This window comes from Rhinolophus ferrumequinum, chromosome 17, assembly GCF_004115265.2.
Source record: "Rhinolophus ferrumequinum isolate MPI-CBG mRhiFer1 chromosome 17, mRhiFer1_v1.p, whole genome shotgun sequence".
In the NCBI taxonomy this organism is placed as follows: domain Eukaryota; kingdom Metazoa; phylum Chordata; class Mammalia; order Chiroptera; family Rhinolophidae; genus Rhinolophus; species Rhinolophus ferrumequinum.
The window spans coordinates 27,645,579-27,665,818 of NC_046300.1; the positions used below are offsets into that span (position 1 = coordinate 27,645,579).

Sequence of the window (20,240 nt, forward strand, 5' to 3'; positions counted from 1 at the left end):
ATTTTCAAATTTTTATCTTTACCAATTTTGTCAGGTTCTCTTATTTACTAAAAGTATAATAATACCTTACATTATTTTTGGATTTGTCAATTTTATTTCGTAGTGAATTGTTGCTTTTGTCACTATTGTACTCACCCCATTTTTCCCTTATAATGGTTTTCTATTATATCTTAAAGTCTGATGTAGCTAAGGCAACTTACATGTAGTTAATATTTACCTGCATTTAGTTATTAGGCGGACAATCAGCTCCAATGCGTCTTTGGGAGCAACAATTAATGTAAGACCATATAAGACCTGGTCTTATAGTAAAATCCTGGTCTTATAGTAAAATATGACCGGGTCTTAAATTAATTTTTAATCCCAAAGATGCATTAGAGCTGATTGTCTGGCTAGGTCTTCTTTTTGGGGAAACACGGTATATCATTTTTCATTTCTTTAAGCCTTCTTCCTATGTTGATATGTTTTAGATGTATCTCTTTAAGAAGCATATTAAATTTTGGTTTTTTTAGTCCAAACTGAATTGTCATCTTTAGTAAATTCAATCCATTTATATTTATTGTGATAAGTGCTATAATTTATTTCTATCAAATATTTTGTGCTGTCTACTTTGCCATTTTATTTTTCTTACTGTTTACCTCTAGACTGATAGAGTTGTCTTTTTTTAAGTGATCATCCTTAAATGGCTTACCTTGTATACTTGACTGTTCCGAAGTCCAAGTTTCTGAAGTACATTTTTTATGTCATTTTGATGACAAATTTTCAGGTTTTTTTCCAGAAATTAAATTTTGCTTCACTAGATTGTTGAATAGCCCCAGCATTTAATTTTCTTATGGTCTTTATTTTGCTGTTGAGAAGTTTTATCAGTCTAATTTTTGCTTATTTTATTAATATATCCTAAGCATTTAATATTGACTTACTATAAATGTATTTTTAAAATTCATTTTCACTCATTTCCTTCTAGTTTATAGAACTGCAAGTGATTTTCATACATAGGTCTTAGTAAATTCACTCACTAGTTCTAGTACTTTTGTAGATTCCTTAGAATATTTTTATGTCCATGATCTTATAGTCTATAAATACAGTTCACTTCTGTCTTACTTGTATGCCTTTCCTTGCCTTATTGCGCCAACTGGAACCTCTGCTATCATGTTGAGAAGTGATGAGAGTAGACATCTTTGCCTTAGTCTCAACCTTGGGAACACATGGTATCTCAGCATTACTATGATGCTGGCTGTAGGTTTCTACTGATAACGCTTATCATATTGAGAAAGTTTCATTGGATTGTTTGCTGCGAGTTTTTTTCCATAAATCATAAATGGGTGTTGAATTTTGTCAAATGCTTTACATGTATCTATTGAGGTGAACTTGTTTTTTTCTCCTTTATTTTGTTCACATCGTTAGTTACATTAATGGATTTCCACTGTTAAAGCATCCTTGAGTTAATGAGATAAATCCCACTTGATCATAATCTATTCTTTTTTATATATTGCTGAATTCCATTTGCTAATCATTTGGTAAAGGTTTTCACATCTATGTGAGGATTATTGGTTGAATAGTTTTCTTGTAATTTTTTTCTGGCTTTAGTATCAGGGTAACAATACTGGTCTCATAAAACGTTTTTTGCAAAACATCCGTTTTCTGAGTTTGTGTAGGATTAATATTACTTTTTTCCTTAAATGTTTGACAGACTAGTGAAGCCATCTGTGCCTTGAGTTTTCTTTGAAAAGTTTTTCATTATGAATCTAGTTTCTTTAATTGATATAGGGATGTTTAGGTTTTATATTTCTTCTTTAGTCAGTTTTGCTAATTTGTGTCACACAAGGTCTTTTTCCATTTCATCTATCAAATGACATGGCATGTTTATAATATCCCCTTATCCTTTTAATACCTTGCATGTGAGCTCTAGCTATGTCCTCTTTCATTCCTGATACTGGTGATTTATGCTTTGTCTTTTTTCTTCATTAGTTAAACTAAAAGTTTATCCATTTTTTTAATGACCTGGTTATTTCACTGATTTATCTCTTTTTGTTCATTCATTTCGTTTCATTGATTTGTACTCCTTTATATTCCTCCTCCTACTTTGGGTTTAATTTGCTTTTTTTCTTAAGATAGGCTGAATTAAGACCTCTTTTGTTTTAATGAGTATTTTAATGGTATAATTTTCCTCTTAAACACTGTATTGGCTGCATCCTACAAATATTAATATGTTGTTTTCACTTTCATTTAGTTCAAGATATTTTCTGATTTCACTTGTGACTTTCAGTCTTTTCCCTCTATGTTTCATTTTGGATAGCTTCTATTGCCGTATCTTCAGTTTTACTTGTATTTTCTTCTGCTTTGTCAAATCTTCTATTGATTCCATCCAGTAAATTTTTCACCTCTGGAAACTGCATTTGGTTCTTTTTATACATTATCTTCTATTTTCCTCTTCATTCTACTCATGTTTTCTTTATATCCTTGAGCATACTGATGTTTACAAAAATTGTTTTAGGGGCGACCAGATGGCTCAGTTGGTTATAGCGTGAGCTCTTAATAACAGGGTTGCCAGTTCGATTCCCACATGGGCCAGTGAGCTGTACCCTCCATAACTAGATTGCAGGACAACTTAGAGCTGATGGGCCCTGGAGAAACACACTGTTCCCCAATATTCCCCAATAAAAGTAAAAATAATAATAATGCTTTCAAATAAATAAAGTTTTAATATCCTTGCCTGTTAATTCCATTATCTTTCATCTCTGGATCAGTTTTTATTGGTCAATTTTTCTTTTAGTTATGTATCTTTCCTACGTCACATTATCTTGTAACTTTTTACTGGATACTGTACATTGACAATTTAACATTTGTATAAACTATATTTTGTTGTATTCCTTTAGAGTTTTGAGCTTTGGTCAAGCAATTAAGTTACTTGGACATCAGCTTAATCCTCTTTAGGCTTGGCTTCAGGCTTTTGGAAGCAGGTCTAGGGTAGCTTTTACTCGAGGGCTCCTTTAGCCCCAGTACTAAGATAGGACACAGCTAAGGTCTCCACTGAATGTCCCACGTATTTAAACAAGGTCTGTCCACTCTGGCTGCTGGGAGCTGGGTGCACCAATGATTCCCAGCCCTCTACAAGCCTGAGAGTTGTTCAGCTTACCATTCCCTGCAATTATTCTTTACCCCACCGCTGTTCTTTTTAGCTTCAGGAAGTATCACCCTACAGATGTGCAGATTAGTATTCAACTAAGACTCAGAGAACCCGAAGCAGAATTCTGGAGCGCTTTCTCTGCATAGCTCCTTTTCCATTACTCTACTAGCAAATTCTAGCTTCCTCGAAACTTCAACATCTTCTCAACTCAGTAGTACTGGACTCTGTTTGGATTCCCCCTCCTTTGGCCACAATTCTGAAACTGTCTTAGAAAGAAATATAGGATGAACGTAGGGCTCACTCTGTTGTTTTTCCTTCTTTCTGGGATCAGAGCTCTGTAAGACCTATCGTCCAATTTCTGGAAACAGTTTATTAATATATTAATACTGAGTCCAATTTCCTCACTTATAATGGGTGACAAGCACTATAGTGGTTATGCCTTCATGGGCAGAAGTGGAAGTCAGTATTCTCCTTGGGATTCACTGACTATAAATATCCACGTCTTTTATTGATGATAAAAAAAAAGTTCTTAGTTTGTTAAGCATTGCCTTTTCCCATTCTCTACTTACACAACTTCTAACATCATTGGACTTTGACTTATCTACTATTCAGCACCAACTGTGCCAGGCACTGTCCTAGGCATTTGGGATACCTCGGTGAGCAAAACAAATATTCTGTCCTAATGGAATTCACATTGTTTATAGCCAATCCTCTGTCTCCTAATTCCTTTTTCCTATTTCTTTGCCTATGTTCTTTCTGTTTCATTCCATTAGTTCTCTATTTCAGGTCGCTCATTCTATCCTTGGCTGTATCATAGCCTATTTAACCTGTCACTTAATGTTTTGCTGTTTTTAACAATTATAAGCACTTCTTTTCTTTTGGAGTATTGGTGTTTTCTCACATTAGGCATCTGAACTTGGTACTTGTTGGGTCTGCTGACTTTTGATTATGATTTGTTTGCTCTATTTCCTAATTTTTTGTGAGCTCATCCTTCACAGGACACAAAATTTGATCATGCTTATCAGCCATTTCCTATTTCCCTTAAAATAAAATCCAGTATTCTCAATATGGCCTATTATGGCACTATACCATTTCACACCATTCCTCTTTGCTCTACCACTTCTGTCCTTTTGGTTCTCTCAATTTTATGATTCTTTACTGCTTCAGGGATTTCTCAGCCTATACTGTCCCTGCCTTCCTTTCTCCAAATTGTGCCTTAGTCAATGCCCATTCATCTTTCAGCACTAGCTTAAAAGTCATTTCCTCTGGGAAGCTTTCCCTAAGCTGCCACTTACCAGATTGTGCTTTCCTTTTTATGGTCTCTTAGCACTATACCAATGGAAGCTCCAGAATTTCCTTATAGACTGGACGCTGTGACGGTGACTTCTGTGAGATTGGGGAAGGGAACCAGAGAGTGCCTAGGAAACTTCTTAAAGCTACATATGCGTGACAAGTATCTTTATAATTTAACTAGTATATTGATAAAGCCACCCTTGGTGCCACCACTGTAAGCTCCCCCTTCCACTGTAACGCTTTTAACAGTTGTAATTACTTGTTGAATGTCTGATCTCCCCATGAAAATGTATGTACCTTTGATCGTTTTTTACCTACAGTAGCTTTTGTGAGCCTATTACTAAAGCCCAGGCTCCTTACCACGGTGTTTCACGACCCTCTCCAACGTGATTCCCGCAATCCATCATCACCCTTCACCCAACCTCATATTAATCTCTTACCTCTGAATTCACATGTTACCTTGTCACATGGTTTACATTTCATTTCCAGTAATAGATTTAAGTCTTAAAAGCTGGCAACTTATCATCTTTGTAAAATATTAAAAACTACATAGGAGAGATGCTGAGTTGTACACAGAGCTACAACTGCGCAAGTATGTGCGTGTGCTAAGGAGCAGCAATGCTGGCACACTTAATAGCGGTCTGCGGAAAAGAAGATTTGAATTAGAGCTTGATCACAAACTTATTATGAACCAAGTGTGTACTCTATTCAACTCTAAAACAGCTGACATCAACCGAACCCAAGGACTTTCTTACAGGACATTCATCTGTTTCACAGATACAAAGTAGGAAAACTGGAGGGGGGGGGCGGGAAACTTTTAATTTCTAAACCAATTAACACTTCTTTAGGTGTATTTTTTTTCTTTGTTTACTGAGTGACAGTGGGCAAGATGCAATGGACAACTCAACAGACACAGATACAGTGTCTCTCCTCTTGAAAACTACTCACTGATGTGCTGTGGATTTTTATGAAACTTCCTACAAATGCAACAATTCTAAACATCTTCAACAAATTGCTTAAGAACTAAGAGTTAAAGATATAATCGATGGTCATCAAACAGATCATACATTTTCCCTGTTAAAATCAAACTGCTAGAAGAAGAAAACACACCACCAGGTTGAGAGCTTTTCAAAATATAATTTAAAACTATTTTGTACCAGTACAATATATTAATTTTACAAATGTAAAATTTTATCAGCTGTTAAAGCATTTGCAAAAACCACACATCCTACTTCAGCTTTATTGCACAATATCTATAAGAAAATATTAATTTTTAAATTAGAAAACATAAAAATGCTTTCAATATAGAAGAGACAATCTGATTTTAAAGACAATACTCTATAAGAATGTCTACCCAGGAAATAACAAACTTTCACAGGATACCAAGCTGGACAGATGCTTCGGCAGATCCAGTACAAAGCACTGTTTAAAACCAGTCTGAGATACCATGTTTCCCCGAAAATAAGACCTAGCCGGACAATCAGCTGTAAAGCGTCTTTTGGAGCAAACAAATATAAGACCCGGTCTTATATTATAGTAAAATAAGACCGGGTCTTATATTAATTTTTGCTCCAAAAGATACATGAGAGCTGATTATCCAGCTAGGTCTTATTTTTGGGGAAACGCGGTACTTAATCCAAACTGTATCATTCTTCATTAGAAATCTAGATGCCACTCAAGGTGGTTTCTTATACTTAAAAAAGTTGAGGCATTTTTCAGTGTGAGCATTCTGAATATCTCTTACATATTAAAAACAATACTTCCAACTTAATAGCCATTTGTAGGTTCTTTTTCCTTCATGCAGATTATCTCTGGCAACTGTTCTTAATGACTATTAAATGATCATCTTAATTCACTTATGCTGATAGAAAACATCAAGTTAAATACACTTTTAAAAGCTAGTCCTTTACAAAAATCAGTTTATAAATTTGTATCATAAAAATTAGTGTCAAGACCATCAAGGTGGCCTTCATTTGTTTTATATTAGTTGGTTCTCCCAGAGTTGGGATGGCAGATGTCCCACTTTTCTATGTAGTGTTAATCAAGAAATAAATCCAAGCACGAATCCTACAACAGGTTAATAAGGTTGTAGGATGGATTTTAGTGGGATATTACCCTGGGTTTATAAACCAATGTCGGTGTGAAAATACTGACAGCAGATCTTGCTGGTAATTTATTTCACTTTAGATAATGAATATACATAATCTAGAGAGGCAAAAGGAAAAATATCCATATATACATTATGACTGAGGTGGTGTGTATCATAGAAAAGGAGAAAAAAATCCTTATTTATTAGAACAAGGGTTCACCATATTTGATACATATATAGAATATACCTCTTTTCCTATTAAAGTATGTTGATTCAGTTTCAAGTGTTTTCAAATTTATGCCTTTGTGGCCCAGGAAATTGCCTTCTGGAACTTATGGCCTGCATAAGCAAAGTCAAAACATTCCACATTTGTGTAGAGAAAATAATTATTAAAATAGTGGTTGTGTACTCACAAGTTTGTTGTAGGTAGACAGAATTATCAAAACCCAGAGGCTTATAAAAAAGTTTGCATTATTTAGAATTTCTTCCTTAGGAATTGAAGCAGTTGCTCTTCTGGAACTGCATTTTTTTCAGAACTGCTCAAAGCACCTCATCTAGATGAGTGTTTTTAAAATATATATATAAAAAGTCTACAATGAGACTTCAAACATCACATATTTCACCTTTTACGGGCTTTTTATCATGTATTCCTTGCTTAAAGTCCTTCAGAAAAAAATAAAAATAAACTCTCACATTCCATTAGGAAAAAATGGAAACATTCATGGTCTGAAATTTTCTGGATTCCCCCAAATCTTGGTACTATGTGCGATTTCCTCAAGTACAGGTTTTGAGGAAATCTCTGATCATCTATTATTGACTATTCAGTTAATAGACATGCCATAGAAAATTTACATGAATAGTAGTAAATAGATTAAAATCTATTTCATAAAATAAAAAATGTTCTATGACTTCAATTTAAATACGTATCTGAAAAGCTAAGAGGAGGTTTTTTGTTTTTCAAAAGTGCTAATTATTACATTTACAAATATCTTCAACACATTATGTCCAATTTTTTGTAAAACTAAACCACCTTGCTTTAGGCACACTGCTTGATGAGTTTCTAAGAAGCAGAGGGGGGAAAATCACTTGTCAATTAATCCAGCTTCCTTAATTTTACTGAAGAAGAATTTCTCCAGGATATTGGCACATTTGTAGTATTCACTCTCAGGGGGGTTGTACTCTTTGCAATTGGTAAAGACTCGCTGTAAGTCTGCCATGAACAATTTCTTAGACACGTAGTACCTATTCTTGAGGCGTTCGCTCATGGTTTTCAGATCTGCACAGGAAAAAAGAAATATTAGCGATCTTTGACTCCTTTTACACATTAGCTGACAAAAGTGAGATTGGAAAAGAAATCTGTGTCATCGATTTGATTCATTTTTACCATCCCAATGCCTTTGTTTAAGAAAAATTCTTATGATCAGGGAAAACAGTTCTTAAATCTTATGTTTTTTCTTTTGTGAGTGTTTCTTGTATAAAGTCAGAGCATTTTAACATTGAGGGGACCATTATTAGTCATCTGGCCGAATCCCCTATTCAGCACAAGAAGCTAAGTAGATCAGCAGTGATACCTAAGTGTGATAAACTAAGTACTGTTAGTTATTCATTCGGAATTGTGAATGAAGAGGCTCATTCTATATGAGGAGAACACGTGGAACCTTTGTACTGAATCATTTCATTACTTAAATCAAAACAATCAAACTGTGTTAGTTTCACTAAAGTCACAGCTGTCTTGGTATTGTAGAGACAGAACTAGAAAACCTGATCAGGAATACATCTGCAAATACAACAGTGACCTTGCAGGTAAAATGGTTCAAATGATTTTAGTTTCACCATCCATCAATGACATAAGAATGACAAACTTTACTTAATAACCTACTTTCTAAAGCCAATAAGCCTTGTGAGACTATTGTAAAAAGAACAGTTTCCCAATACATCTCCTTGCATTAAACTGTATTATTTTTACAAATGAAAACAGTGTTTCATATAAACGTATAAGAATACAATGGGGCTTCCTTAATTTTCAGTCTCAGGATTAATTTAAAGAATTCCATGCAGATTAAAAGATGCTCACATCTTCTACTTATTAACATTAACTTATTAACATTGTCTATTTATAGGTCTCTAGTTGTCTCTTAAGTCTGATTCAATATAATTAAAAATTATATTAACTATGCATGAAAAAATAAGTCAAAATTACTAAAGAAATAGTTTTAAATATCAATAGCCCAAATTCCCACTATATTATCAAATTTTCCAGGGGGAAGGAAATGTATAACCAAATACATTGGGATTATCATTTAATAAGATAAATAAATTTATGTGCAACATCTCAAAATGGGAAGAACTTCATTTGCATCAAAAGCCTAACTTCCCACAAGCCACCAAACAAAAAATGGAAAATATCTGCTTCTGCCTATTTCCTTTGACTAAAGCCAGCTCAGTTAAGAGGTACGTCATCACATCTGTGAGTTCAACCATCAACTTTTCTTCTCAAACTGAAATAGTTTGGAGGGACAGAAAAATTGTAAAGTGTTAAGATACACAAAGGCTCAAAAAAGACCCCAGTAAGTGTCTCACCTAAGTGTGACTGAAGAGATGACGATGTCCTCTCATTTAATGAAGAGCAATGAAATTGTGCTTCTCGAGGTAAAATCAGATGTCTACCTTCCTTCTACCTAAATGCCTACCACTTAATATATGCTGCCACATAAAATATTTAAAAAATTTTTGGAACAAAGAAACGTGCTACCCAAAAAAGAAAAGTAAGGGGGCAGGGGGAGAATAAAACTTGACACAAAGAAGTTTATCCGAAAGCTTTTCAAACTCTTTTTTAGAAGGGAAAGGGTAAGAAGAAATCGGAAGAGCCTAAAATATATCAGAAGCGAAACAAGAATCATAGAAGTGTTTGGACCTTTCTGATTAAATTACAACCAATTTTGCATATTTCCTTTCTAGTCTAAAGTGATAGACAATATCTTTCTTCCTCTAGCCTTCTTATATTCTTTCAATTGACCAAATGGCATGGGTTAAAAAAGATGATTAAACATCAGTGATACCAAATATGGAGATACCATTGAGTTATCCTATTTTCCTTCCCTCCACGCCCACTTGGGAATTCTGCATAAATCGGAAAACCCTGCCTAGCAATCCATGCGTGGTAAGAAGACACGTTTAGGCCAGACTACTCAGACAATGTTCCTCAATAAAACAGGTTACATCTCATTCATTTGGAAGAGTTTTTTTAGGGCACAGGGGAAAGAGAAGACATGTTTTTGGAAACAGCCAAGAAGGTCATGAGGCAAGTCAAATTATGGATTTGTCAATCTTGTCCTCAGACTCATGACCATCTTAAGGGCAAGACTACACGTTTTACCCAGCATCTAAAGGCATCCCAACAAAATCTTTTTAGCTCCACTAAAAAGCACCGTTTCCTGTTTTAATCAACTTCGTCAGGTACACACCTCAGATTTTGTGTGTGTGGCACTCAGCTATACACACAAGTGGTAATCAAGTGGAGAGGCTCACACCCTTCTCAGATGTCACCAAGCAAATGACTTCCAGAAAGCAGGCTGTGAGTAGGCTATGACTGACAGGGGCCACTACACCTACCAACACAGGTCTTCAGAGTGCAGGAGATGGGGGCGGGAAGAGAATCATTCTCCCCAAACACATACAACTTTCCCAGGAGGGTTTCACAAAAGTAGTTGATATGGTCCAGGAGGTGAGAATGCAAAAGTCAGTTAAGTTTGGAAATGGACATAAAGGGTTTCGACATACGTTTTATATCACGGGAAATACTGATTCCCAAATCACCCTTCCATTCAGAACTCTAGACTCTGTCAACCCTCACTTTGGTTTTCATGTAATGGAATACACAGAAGCAAGGCAGAGACAAAAGGGGAAGAAAAGCATATGGATGTGTGTCCACGTTAAGGATACTGACTACTGGTATTATGATGACTGTATAAAACATTCATGTGAAAATGAATGCCAAAGAAAACATCTAAAAATAGCTGTTATCAGGGAGCTAATAGCTCCCTTTCATTCTTCCTTCTACATTTTAATCCTTTCTTAGTACCAGGAATAGATGACAGGTAGAAAAGGGACAGAAGACCCAGGGTCTCTCCAAAAGAAAAAAATGGCCACACACCAATTGAAAAGAAAACACATCGGCTAGCTGTCTATCATCAGCACCATGCCAAATTTGTTTAATTTGGGGATTTTCAATTGATTCAATTAATCATTCATTTTAATATAGTGCAGGCACAGCAGCAAGTTCCACAAGTCTACATTTCTAAAGGCACTTGTTCGTTGTTTGGTTTTGGATTTGGGACAAAGCTCAAAATAGGAACAAGGAGTGACAGTAATAGGATCCAAGAGCATGAAAAATCCAGGACTGCATTAACTACGATTTCCCCGGTAAGTAGAGCAGTCAAGCAGCCTTATCTAACTTCTTCTATACTGCCTTCAAAAATTCTCAGACAGACTCAAAATATATCAAAAGGACAACGTGATGTTTTTCCATTTGCAACCCAACAGGAAGAACATAAGCAAGATCATGTCCAAAGAACCAGTGTTCTTATCTAGTGCTGTCTGCAGTCCCCGGTGGGCTTTCTGCATCTCGTGTTGTTGGTGTAGAGGCTCCCAAAGACAGCTGCAGAATGCCACTCATGAACACAGCCACCCACTTTCCCTTTGTCACGCTGCTCTGACAGCACCGCCCTCCTCGGGTACATGGAATCCCACTGCCCATCATACACACCCTACCCTACTACGGCAGAGTACGAATCAACCTCAGCAACCATTTGTCCCCCACACCGCCATCCACAGAGCTTTAAATCTATACTTAGAAAAGGTTAATGGCATTACCCATGGGGAACCTTATAACTTCATAATATCCCGGAGCTTCTGTTCTCTTCACGGGTTCCATGAAGGGCCAAGCGCTTTGATGGCTCTTGGGTAAAGAAAAAAGTAAGGTCTCTAATATGGAAATTCCATGTGGGAAATCATTTCAAAATATTTGCATGAGGTGAATGAAAAGAAAACACCCACCTTCACCTGCTGGAGGATGCTCTTGAGCGTGCTGTACAGCTGGTCAGGGTCTTTGGGTTCTTTACTTGAAAGGAAAAGAGTGAACACAAGGAACAAGGATTAGTGTTTTACCCTCTTACTTGTTGATTCCTATTCAGCTCATTTTTATAAAAACAAAACAGGAATTATTCCCGAAGTGTTTAATGAAAATTGAAACCCAACAAGTGTTGTACTGGTGACTACAATCAGTTTGCCCACTTTCTCTAAGTTGCTGGCGGGGGTGCGGGGAGGGCGGGGGTGAATCACTCCCATTAATACATCCTCTTGCCCATCCTACTTACCTTTTCTCTTTTCCACTCGGTTTCCAGCCTGTCTCTCCTATACGTCAACGAAATTAAACACTGAATGAGAACTGCTTTTGGTCAAGAGAATAACAGTTAATACTTATCAATAATGCAATAAATTACAGCCGTGCCTCAGTAAGTCTATTTCTGAGAAAAGACTGAAATTAACTGCAGTTACCTCCTTATACAGCTAACAATAGGACACACTTCCAACACTGACAACCCTGCTCTATATGTTAGTGTTTTTTTTAAAGGATCTCCAACCTTTCAAACGAAAGCATAAAAAATAAATACGTCCAGTATTGTGGGCACATGTATTTCTTAAACGCAAAGTCACATTTCTTTGCCAATTACCATGTGAAAGAGTTAAGATGTTATTTTTGGTTAGAACAAACTCTGTCCTGGTCTCTATTTTATTTGGCGAAGACCCTGCTTGTAATGTAAGATGGTTTAGTGTAGCAGAAAGAAAACAAAGCCTGGAGTCCAATAGACCTGGATTTTACTCCTTGCGCTCTCTAAAAGCTAACGTATCCTATAATAACTTAAATAAATATGTTATTTAACCTTTTGTCTCTCAGTTTATCAATCTATAAAACAGAACTCTAAACATTAGATGATGTTATCCACAAACTGGCATGCAGTGATATGGCAGCTATTAAACCATTAATAGGGATAATACGGGAAAGTAAAATTTCTGGGTCTGGCAGTGAAATCAAGATCTGCTATAGAGTAGATTTTTTAATGAAGAAACAAAGTTTTGTGTGTTTTTTTCTGGAGACTTTCAGTTTGTTTGATTTTGTTTTGCTTTTTAAATCTTCAATGTACCAGAAGATCCTGGACTTAAACCAAATGAAAGTGCCAATATTTGATAGCTTTTGATCTACACAAACAGCTACTTTGTATGTTTTAACCCAATGCAACTCACCACTAACATACAGATAAGAACCCTTGGGAAAACTACTGTAAACTAGGGAACTTGAAACAAATTATATGATTTCCAATCACTGTCGAGGAAGTCTGGGAAAACTAGTTCAGTCAAGCACAGACGTAAGTCGGTTACAACCAAGATGGCAATGAGACGTGGAGTGAACAAGCAAGATGTTTGGAGGAGATCAGAATCGGACTGCTTCTAATTCTGACAGTTACTGGCCATGTGCCAGTAAGGTTAAAGGACTTAACCATTCTGAGACTCAATTTCCCCATTTGTAAAAGGAGAATTCCCCTACTTTCAAGGTCACATAGGGGTAGTACCTAGCACTGAGCTACCAATAGCAGGAGCTCAATTAATGATGGACACTAATAGCTACAAAAAGGGATCATCGAAGCGCTCTTTGGTTTGTTTGCATTGGGAAGTAGAGAAAAGATATAAAAGGAAAGCATTTGCTGCCTTCTTAAAAGACTAGACATACCACAAATGGAGCCGGGAGGGCAATAACTTTTAAAGTACTGCACTCTAGTAATTGTTTCAAACACATCTGGTGGCATTACTAAAAGATTTTGCTTTTAAAAGAAGATCTATACATACTAATTCCAGGAATGCTTTCTATTGGAATCTGTCGAACTCCATCTTTAAAACACGAAAGGCCAGGGTAGACTTTTCGAATCTGAGCTTGTTTTCTTTCGATCAGCTTTTTAATGATCTGTAAAGCAGACAAAAAAAAATGTGTTCAGAGACAGAAGTTGATGGCTACAGCTTAAGTCCGCCAACCTAAGGAGTCATTTTCCTAAGAAAATAAAGCGTTTAGGAAACCAAAAGGGAGAAAAAGGTGAATGCCACTTAACAGGTAAGACATGAAAACGTGGTATTACACAAACCAAGCCCATTCAGTGTCATTCACACAGCCTTCTTTGAATACTTGTCCCCTGCCATCAGAAAATCCAATATTGAGACAACACCCTGCCCCGAGAGCCCGCTGTCCTCTTTAGCATGAGATCCAATTATTTTGCCCTGCTTCTTCAAGGAGCCTCTGCCAGAACTACAGTAAAGCAGCTGAGCACCTGCTACCCAGACATGCGTCAGAACCTCTCCAATTCCCAAGACTAGGACCTGTTCCCTTCTGACTGAAGGGGCAAAAGAGCGGGCCTCAGAAAGTCCCCAAAGCCTGGGAGGATGGCCTTACTAGTCACATTTTTCGAGGCTGGATCCCCAACCTATGCCATTTGCATCCAAAAAGCAGCTCTAAGGAGTTGTCTGTTAAGGCATCACAACCATGATGTGAGGGAATTTTGAGAGGTGTGTGTTTCTTTTATACAATAATTCCTAATATACTAAGGTCATTATTTCCAAAACTGAAGTTTTCCCTTTAAAGAAAGAAAATAAACAACAAAAAAAAAAATGAAAAATTAACTGTATCATAACTGATATAACCATTTGGGGTGGGGGGTGGGGAATAATAACAATCATTAAATCACTAAATTCACAAAACAAAACAATGAAAAAAATTCTAGTTTGATCTGAATTTTTCAGATCAACTGTTTGATCTGAAACGTATCACGGGTAAATGATGCAGCATGGATTCATAATCCTAACACTTCAACAAAGAACTTCATAAAATGAATGGACTACTAAAAGCAGATTCCTGTAAATCTAGTTCAGTGCTGTCCAATGGAAATATAAACTACTCATGCAATTTAAAATTTTCCAGTAGCCACATTTTCTTTAAAAAGTAAAAACAGGTGAAATTGATTTTAACAGTTTATTTAATCCAATATATCCAAAATATTATCATTGCAGCATGTAATCAATAGAACAATTATGAAATATTTTACATCCTTTTGTTCATACTATGTCTTCAAAATTGGAATGTATTTTATTCTTATAGCACATCTCAATTTGGACTACCATAAATCAAATACTCAGTAGCCCCAGGTCGCTAGCGGCTGCCACTTGGGACAGGGCAAATCTAGATGGATGCTTCCTTTCATTTATTTATAAGTACAAGTCTTTTTTTAAAAAGATTCCCAATGGCAATCTCTTAAATGAATGCCTTCAGAAAATATAATTTGAAAAGTTATTTTCCCCTTACCAAGGGCTTCTCCAATGTGATAACCCACCAGGTAGTTTCCATACAACACCTTGAAGGTGCTCTCCTGGTGAGTGACTGCCAACGGGGATGAGAGGCTTCCTCTGTGCCTCACTTTGGAGAAAGGAAACATTTCATTTATGTTCCAACCTTTTCACCTCCCCAGAAAATGTCTTTACTTCCTCACTGTGTCGTCATCTTTCTCTCCTCATCTTTCTCTCCATCTGTCAGTCCATTGCTATCAGTTTTAGCCTTCCCAAACAGAAAATTTGGGAAGACTCCCCTATCTTGAATGTGTCACCAAGTCTTAACATGTCTTCTTACAAAAAGTCTCACGGCTGTGCCTCACCCTGACTCTGGCTCCTCCAAACCCAGTCCCTTGTAGTCTCATTATGTGGATTAAGATTTTAAATTATCCCTCCCACCTGGCCCGCACACATACGCACACACATGCACACACACATATACACCCAATTCTGCCAGCTCATAGCCCATTCACACTTTTCTCTGCTAGGGGCTTTCACTATACACCCACCAGTGGTCCTAGTGAGTCACGTGCCCATGAATCTACTTGGACTCCAAGTCTTTGCTCATGCCGATTACCCGACCAGGCTGTCCAGTTCGAAACCCATCTCCCACAGAGCCAGCCCAGATGACGCTAGGGCCCTATGGATCCCACCACTGCCCTGGAGTCAACACTCACAAAACAAGACTGAGCTCTCCATTCTCTGTGCCACCTGTCCAACTGCACTAGGTTTCTCTCTCCATCTCCACTATCCTCAAGCACAACGTATGCTGCTCTTTATGCTTTTAGGGGCTAGGAAAGTCCTCCATATTATTTAGAATTTGTTTGCTACCGCCATCAGTCCCCACCTCCCTCAAGGGGGTTCTCAAGGTTGGAATAAATGATACTTGTAAAAAGTATTTGAATTCTGTGGAAGAAGATACATGGTTAATCCAAATATTTTATTACGGTGACTTCAGATCTCTTTTAAAAGAAGTAGGTTCACAGCTCCACGCCTTCATCATCCATTCAGCATGTTATAGAATGCTGGAGGTAAAGAGGGAAGACGAGGAGAGAGGGAAAAGAGATCCAAGGAGAGACGAGAAAGAGGAAAGGGAAAGGAGGTTTGCGTTCTCAAAGACTGACTGCTTTTATTAGCTCTGTGCTTATGGCTTTCCCCTTTTTGGAGGAAGAGTCAACAGATCTGAGCTATGTGAATTTGCAGACCGTGTCAGGGATGTCCTGCTCTGAGCTTATATTGTGGAGATGAACTGGTGCTGCTGGGAGGAAAAATGAGGGAAGAGCAGCTGACAGCGCTGTGATGGCTTTAGTGGGACAGCAGCCTCTAATGCGGAACAATGAGCTGCTGAATTCAGACCTTCTCATTAAGCCCCAAAGAGAACAATGAAGAAAGCTAGCTCTTCAGAGACAGCCAGAGAGAGGAGCCTGCTGTGCTTTTATTAACTCTCCAAGTACCCTATTTGGAATTCTCTCTGAGGCTGACATTTTGACCAAGAAACAACAAAGGTTGTTTTTATTTTCTAAGTTAAAAAAAAAAAAATGCCTTTTGCTCACCTCACTTCCCTAAGAAGCATAAGGACAAATGTGAGCCACTTCCAAGTAAAAGGAAAATACTTATCAAGCACCTGCTATGCACCAGCCACTTTGTAAATTGTGTCTGTAATACGGCTGATGGTGATACCTGACACATAACTAAGAACTGAGATTAAGGGACATTTGTAGAAACTAGAAAACAAAGGCAGGTTTAAGACAGAACTTCTAGAAGTTACTTCTGGAGAAAAGTGGACTAGACTGAATAACATAAGTATAAAGTAGAATTGATGTGGGATGACACAGATGCAAACGCCCAGTATTTGACCTCCAATGAACTAAGGGAACAAGGAGGTGATCCCAGGCTTAACACACAAAGTTCATTCATTTATTAAACGGCCTCTGTGCACTCCCCAATTATGTTCATTATATGTTATTTTTCCTGTCTTAGAGAAATGTAAAATTGCTGTGTAGTCAAATCTATGAACCTTTCCCTTTACTGCTTCTCTTTTAGTTCATATGCATAAAAGACTTCACCCCTATATTAGATAACCAGTCACTTTAATACCCAGACATGCAAGCTGTCAGAACTTGCCGAGTAAAAGGAGTGATTAATACACACTAAGATAAATGTCTATGTGAGATGATAATAAATAATTGAAATTCTAACGGGTAGATCAAACTAGTGCTAGAGAACGAACACAGGCTAAAGTGGTTCAATTTTTGGGGGATTTGTTGGGAGAGGGAGGTGGCTCACAGATGAAAACACCAAGCAAGAGGGTGAACACGTCAGTAATGACCTCTGGAGAATAGTTTAGAGAGGAAAGTAAAGAGACAAGTTTGGGAAGGATGCTTGAGGCCAGATGAGGCATCATGTTTTCCAAGTTTTATATTTTATACCAATTTAACAAGTGTCGACACTCTTAGGAAAGGTGACCTAGAGAGGAGATAGATGGAGGATGCCTTCAAAGAAGAAATCTAGACAAACCATAGCACACTGAGATTACCACTCCCAGTAGACCGATACACGCACAGTCCAGTGATAGGCAACTCACCCTAACTAAGACTGGCCTGTATAGAGGGAACATGAGTCAGTCAAGAACTCACCTCCTTCTGCTTCTTAATGATGACAGAAAATTCTGTGTATGGGATCCGTGGATTTAGCTCACATCCCATTAAAGTGGCTCCTTCATAATCCTTGATATAGCCAACATATTTGGTTTTAGGTATTTTAATTTCTTTGGAGAAACCCTGCAAAGTAAATAAATTCATTCATATGGGCACTGCACATCAAATATCTACTGAGTGCTAATTATGTGCTAGGTACTGCGCTCGGCATCAAGCTATGTTTCTTTCAAGTTCCTATCATATTTTTACGGCAAATATTAGCATGCTATTTCTCCAAGAAGTTCATAAACAGCAAAAATCAAACTGTGCAAATAGGAAGCAAGACAACATAAAAAAGTAATCCTAGTAAAATACAACATTAAACATTTTTAAAACAGAAACGGCTATTAAATAAAAATTAGGTTTAATTTTGCATTAAATTGCATATTTGCTCCCAAAGTGGGAAAGGGGGTCCCCAGGATTCTCAACAAATCAATAATTAATGATCTAAATTCTGAAAGAAAAGTTTGTGAAAAATACACCAATTAGAATCCTGATGTTGAGAAAATGAAACCCCGAACTTTACAGGCAGAAAACTTCCAGACCATTAGAATGTGTGGTTGTTTCAGTGACATTAATGCTTTGCAATATATTCATTTACATAATTTAAGCTGTAAAAACATAGTGCTACTGGGTATATATTCATATATTTATAATATAAACATAATTTTCCTTACAGTGCCTATTTCAGTTTTTTCCAGAAAATGACTGGGGCTTCAGAACTATCACGAGCAGTTTCCTGCCTCCTCTTCCAGCAAAAACTTACTTTCCAAGCAATTATTGCCATCATCCTCAAAGAGGACCCACTACAGACAAGTCATTTAAGAACCGTGACTGAGATTTCACGTTTTGCAATGTAGTTACAGCCTAGGAAAGCTGATTCTCAAGCTTTCAGTGAAATAATCCCACTGTCTGATGAGTTTGATTATAAAAGCCACAAACATCCCAAAGAATGAGAAAAAAAAACAAACAGGAGATCGATTATGTGACATTGGAAAGTTTTCTAGTCATATAAGGACTTATATTTGAAAAAAAAAAAGTAAATAGAATTTATGTAATAAAATCTTTAAAATTCTACATATTAAAGAAAAAGCCATGAGCAATGTTGAAACAAGTGACAAGCAGAAGGGAAAAAAAAATCATAAAATAAAAGGTTAATATCTTTATATACAAAGAGTTTTGATAAACCAATGTAAAAATAAGTTATTTTAATAGAAAAAGAGGCAAAATACAATGAATTGGCAATTCAAAAAAAAAAAAAGAAAAAGAAACACAAAGGGTCAATGAACAAAGAAAAACAAGTGAAATCTGACCATGACCAAATAAATGCAAACATACACAATTTGTTACCCATGAAAGGGGTAAAAAAAAAAAAAAAAAAAATTTCAATTACCAACTACTTTCCTGAGCCCCCCACATACTGCTGACAAGAACAGAAACTGTTACAGTATTTGGCAATGCATAACAAAACCTTAAATCTGTCTGAAAGCAACTCTACTTCTAGACATTGATTCTAACCAAATTACGATAGATGAGGGTAACACACACGCACATGCACACACATAAACTCACATATGTATACTTATATACAAGAAATACCTAAATGTCCACAAAATGTGGTATTGGTTTAACAGTTTTCTATTTGTACAACAAAATTTCAGAGAATCATCAAACATCACATGAAAAAAGAAATCAGAATATATTAAGTAAAAAGGCATGTGATTAAATTACAGTATGAGCCAATTTTTATATTTATATACACACACTGACAAACACACACACACACACACACACACACAGAGAAAAAAATAGTAGACGGGCATACGTCAAAATATCAACAGTAAATTTCTCTGAGTTGATAGAATTACAAGCCATTTTTCCTTTTTTTCTTTGTGCTTCACTATATTTTCCAAAATTTAAAAAATATGCAACCAAAGAATAATCCTTAAAAAGATGAGCTGAAAACTTCTGGTGAGAAAGGACTGAGATAGCAGCCAAGTTCGCAGCCTGCTGTGGGCTGTTGACCCAGGATTGTCTGGAGCTCTTCCTAAATGTCAGAATTTCCTCTCTGCTGTCACAAAGGGAGGCCTTCTACGGACTGGATGTGTTTCTCTCACACATGGAGAACTCTACTCACCCAGCACTGGGAATTTCTCCTTAGCCTGGGATACCATAATTTAGAATGTCAGGATGCAATATTATGCTTCACTTATAGATGACATTCATTCATTCACTCAACAAATATTTATTTAGTACTCACTATGTGCTGGTCATGCCCTCAAATCCAGTCTGAAGTTTACTTATGGCTTAACGCTTACAAAATAAATGTACGTCCTTCTTATAAGTAGAAAATACTGGAGGGGAAACCTCTTTGAATGAATGCTACCTGAGTGTATATTTTAAAAAAGAAAGGCAGAACAGGGCTGCATAGGGAAAACCTACCTGTTTCTTGAAATATCCAATTGCATATTCATCTGCATATGTGAGGAAGTTCAGGATGTCATGTTTTATATGGTATTCTTTCAAATGATTCATCAGGTGTGTTCCATAGCCCTATGTGAAAGTTAGTAGACAGACAAATACATTATTAGGTTCTCAAGAAAAGAAAGTC

The 20,240-nt window shown here is 36.7% G+C and overlaps 1 protein-coding gene across 1 annotated transcript in view; it reads right to left on the reverse strand.

Annotated features, from left to right (window-relative positions):
• Positions 1–6,976: 6,976 nt before the first annotated feature.
• The window catches only part of KAT2B (lysine acetyltransferase 2B), a 91,719-nt gene continuing 78,455 nt past the window's right edge, over positions 6,977–20,240 (reverse strand). The window contains exons 12-18 of the mRNA XM_033132557.1: positions 20,072–20,182; positions 17,570–17,713; positions 13,410–13,524; positions 11,882–11,918; positions 11,562–11,625; positions 11,379–11,463; positions 6,977–7,782 (exon numbers count right to left, since the gene is read on the reverse strand). Coding sequence (XP_032988448.1) covers positions 7,589–7,782; positions 11,379–11,463; positions 11,562–11,625; positions 11,882–11,918; positions 13,410–13,524; positions 17,570–17,713; positions 20,072–20,182 — 750 coding nt within the window. The 3' untranslated portion in view covers positions 6,977–7,588. The remainder of the gene's footprint in view (positions 7,783–11,378; positions 11,464–11,561; positions 11,626–11,881; positions 11,919–13,409; positions 13,525–17,569; positions 17,714–20,071; positions 20,183–20,240) is intronic.